The following is a 2,590-nucleotide window of genomic DNA, read 5'->3' as shown; positions in this document are numbered from 1 at the left end:
ATTAGTTATATCAAAGGGTATCGAACAGAGTATGGTATGCATTACTCGGAATCCAGTGATCCACAGTGAGGACATCCTGCTGTTGTTGTTGTTGTTGCCATTACTCAAATCGACGTTGACAACGTAGCTGTGAACAAATAAGTATTGGGAACTCCAGACGGGCGCACGCCGAACTGAAATATAGGGGCCAAAGATAGGCTCCAACATGTCCGTCCCAGTCCAATGCTCCCAAGCAGACCTGCCACTCGAAGCGAAAGCGCGCATGCGCTCGGTCGGTCAATGGTGTGCATTAACCGCCTATATGGAATAATTGTGATGCCGTTGGAATATTACTCTTCCACGCATAACCCCCTCCAACAAGATCGGATCCAAGGTCGTCATCACCCTCCTGAGTGACAGACGGAAGTTCGACATACCGCGCCCGTTCAACGCTCCGCCTCGAGATTGATGATTGTTTCGCATTTTCATCGGGCGGTTTCTATCACGTGCGGCGCAAGATACTCTGCGAGTATTCAACCTCTACCAAATCACAAACCCCGACTCTACATCTGCCTTCAGCAGGTTTCAATGTTGATTTGTCATGCTTACAAGTAGGACGAATGACCATATATCCTCCTTCTACCATCACAGTTCATTTTACCTGTCATTCATTGATTCATGTTAAACCTCACGAAGGTACTTGTCACTTTCGCCTACTCTACCGCACTCACAGGCTCATTCACCGCATCGTCTAGGAATGTATCAGCTATGCTCGAGCTCGAGGAAAGTTTCGACTACCTCATCAAGGACAGCGGTAAGTGGAGGATCCTTTGCTACCGAACGTTTGGTCATTGTCAGGTATTAAGTATACACTGGAGGAACTCACACAACACCGTGAAGAGTTCATTACCGCATACCGCGCGGCATCCAAGGCGGCCGCTGGCAAACCGGTTATTGCTTCGGGCCCGAGTGGTGGTTTATCGGGATTATTCTCGATGTCTCGTCCAATGTTAATGGACAGTTTGGCGGATGCATTAAATCAAGGGCAGAAGACTTGGGTTGCTTCATCCAAGCAGGAGAGGTTCAAAGGTAAGCTACGATGTGGCCCTTGTTGTTGTGATGTTGTGTCGGTGTAGGTGCCTCCGTGTTCGATGTCAAAGCTCTTTGCGGAACAATTCTGAATGGGCCTTCGAAGTTGCCTAAGAAGCCTGCCAGTGAATCAACGGCTCTGAGTAACCTGCCCGATAGATTCGACGCACGAGAACACTTCAAAAACTGTGCCACTGTCATCGGCCATGTCAGGTTAGACTACACAGTCCTGCCACATGCTTTCTACTCTGTTACGTTAGGGATCAGTCCACCTGTGGTAGCTGTTGGGCTTTTGCGACGTCTGAAGCATTCAGCGATCGTCTGTGCATCCGCTCGAGTGGAGAGTTTGACCTGGTACCTCTTTCTGCTGGTCACACTGCGGCATGTTGCTCAGAAGCAGAAGGTTGCTTGTAGGACGCTTCTCATGGATGATCATGTTCACCCTTTGCGTCCTCAGTTCATTTGGTTGCGATGGTGGTCAACCTGATAGCGCATGGCGATGGTTCAGTGAGCATGGCGTAGTCTCAGGTAGGCTCCAGTGTGTCGGATAGTCTCAGCGATGATCACAGGTGGCGATTATCGAGCCGAATTGCAGACGTTTGCACCAGAGCTGGATTCTGGATGCTGGCCATATAACTTCCCGGAGTGCTCGCACCATGTCGAGACGAAAGGCATGGAGCCGTGCAAGGGGAACAGCCCTTCACCAGTTTGCTCCACTACGTGCCGCAATCATCATTTCAAACCATCGTTCGAGAGGTAAGCCAGCCATCTCTGTGGGTATGCCATGAATCTCTTCAAGCGATCGCCATTTCACCGAAGATGAAGGTTACAGCCTCGATGAAGTCGACGAGATAAAGAAGGAAATCATCGATAATGGGCCGGTGATCGTTCCTATCTCGACTAGCTTTTGTATATGATATTTTAGGTTGCAGCCGCATTTACTGTCTACGAAGATTTCCTATACTACAAGTCTGGCGTCTACAAGCATGTTAATGGCTCTGAGTTGGGTGGTCATGCAGTTAAAATAATTGGATGGGGCACTGACCAAAGTAGACCGCCGCCCTGTGAATCTGTTTGGTGATGTCGGTATGTATCAGATGAACAGTATTGGTTGGTTATGAACTCCTGGAACGTTAACTGGGGTGATCAGGGAATATTCAAGATCGCCATTGGTGAATGCGGAATCGATTCTGAGGTCACTGCCGGTATCCCCAAGTACGAGAGAACAAGCGGAGTGGAGCAATCTGAAATTATGCTATAATAAATTTCGCACCATCCAATCTACAACTTTTTGCCGTCGTAAAACCATGAATCTCAGTCAATTTCTCTAAGAAGTTCGCCGACTCGCGTTAAACTCCACTCTTCGTGGGAAATACTTCGTTAGTATATTCCGCTCAGTATGTAATACATACTATGTACAGTAGATTCCGTGCAGTCTTCGCAATGATCTTTCGATTTTTTAGCTCACTTAAACTATGACACGCCTCCGGTGGAGTGAAAGCCAGGAAGTTTTCACGAGCAA

General features: G+C 48.2%; 1 protein-coding gene across 1 annotated transcript; it reads left to right on the top strand.

Moving 5' to 3' along the window:
• Positions 1-747: 747 nt before the first annotated feature.
• Positions 748-2,329, top strand: Pmar_PMAR003231 (Cathepsin B precursor, putative; the record flags this gene model as incomplete). Its single annotated transcript, XM_002770896.1, has 9 exons — positions 748-793; positions 838-1,068; positions 1,116-1,281; positions 1,329-1,478; positions 1,526-1,596; positions 1,677-1,824; positions 1,868-1,949; positions 1,994-2,117; positions 2,166-2,329. The coding sequence occupies 9 exons, from the start codon at positions 748-750 to the stop codon at positions 2,327-2,329; spliced, it is 1,182 nt and encodes a 393-aa protein (XP_002770942.1).
• Positions 2,330-2,590: the final 261 nt, after the last annotated feature.

Source organism: Perkinsus marinus (assembly GCF_000006405.1).
Source record: "Perkinsus marinus ATCC 50983 genomic scaffold scf_1104296964226, whole genome shotgun sequence".
Taxonomy (NCBI): Eukaryota; Perkinsozoa; order Perkinsida; family Perkinsidae; genus Perkinsus; species Perkinsus marinus.
This window is presented reverse-complemented; position numbering and strand designations above follow the sequence as displayed.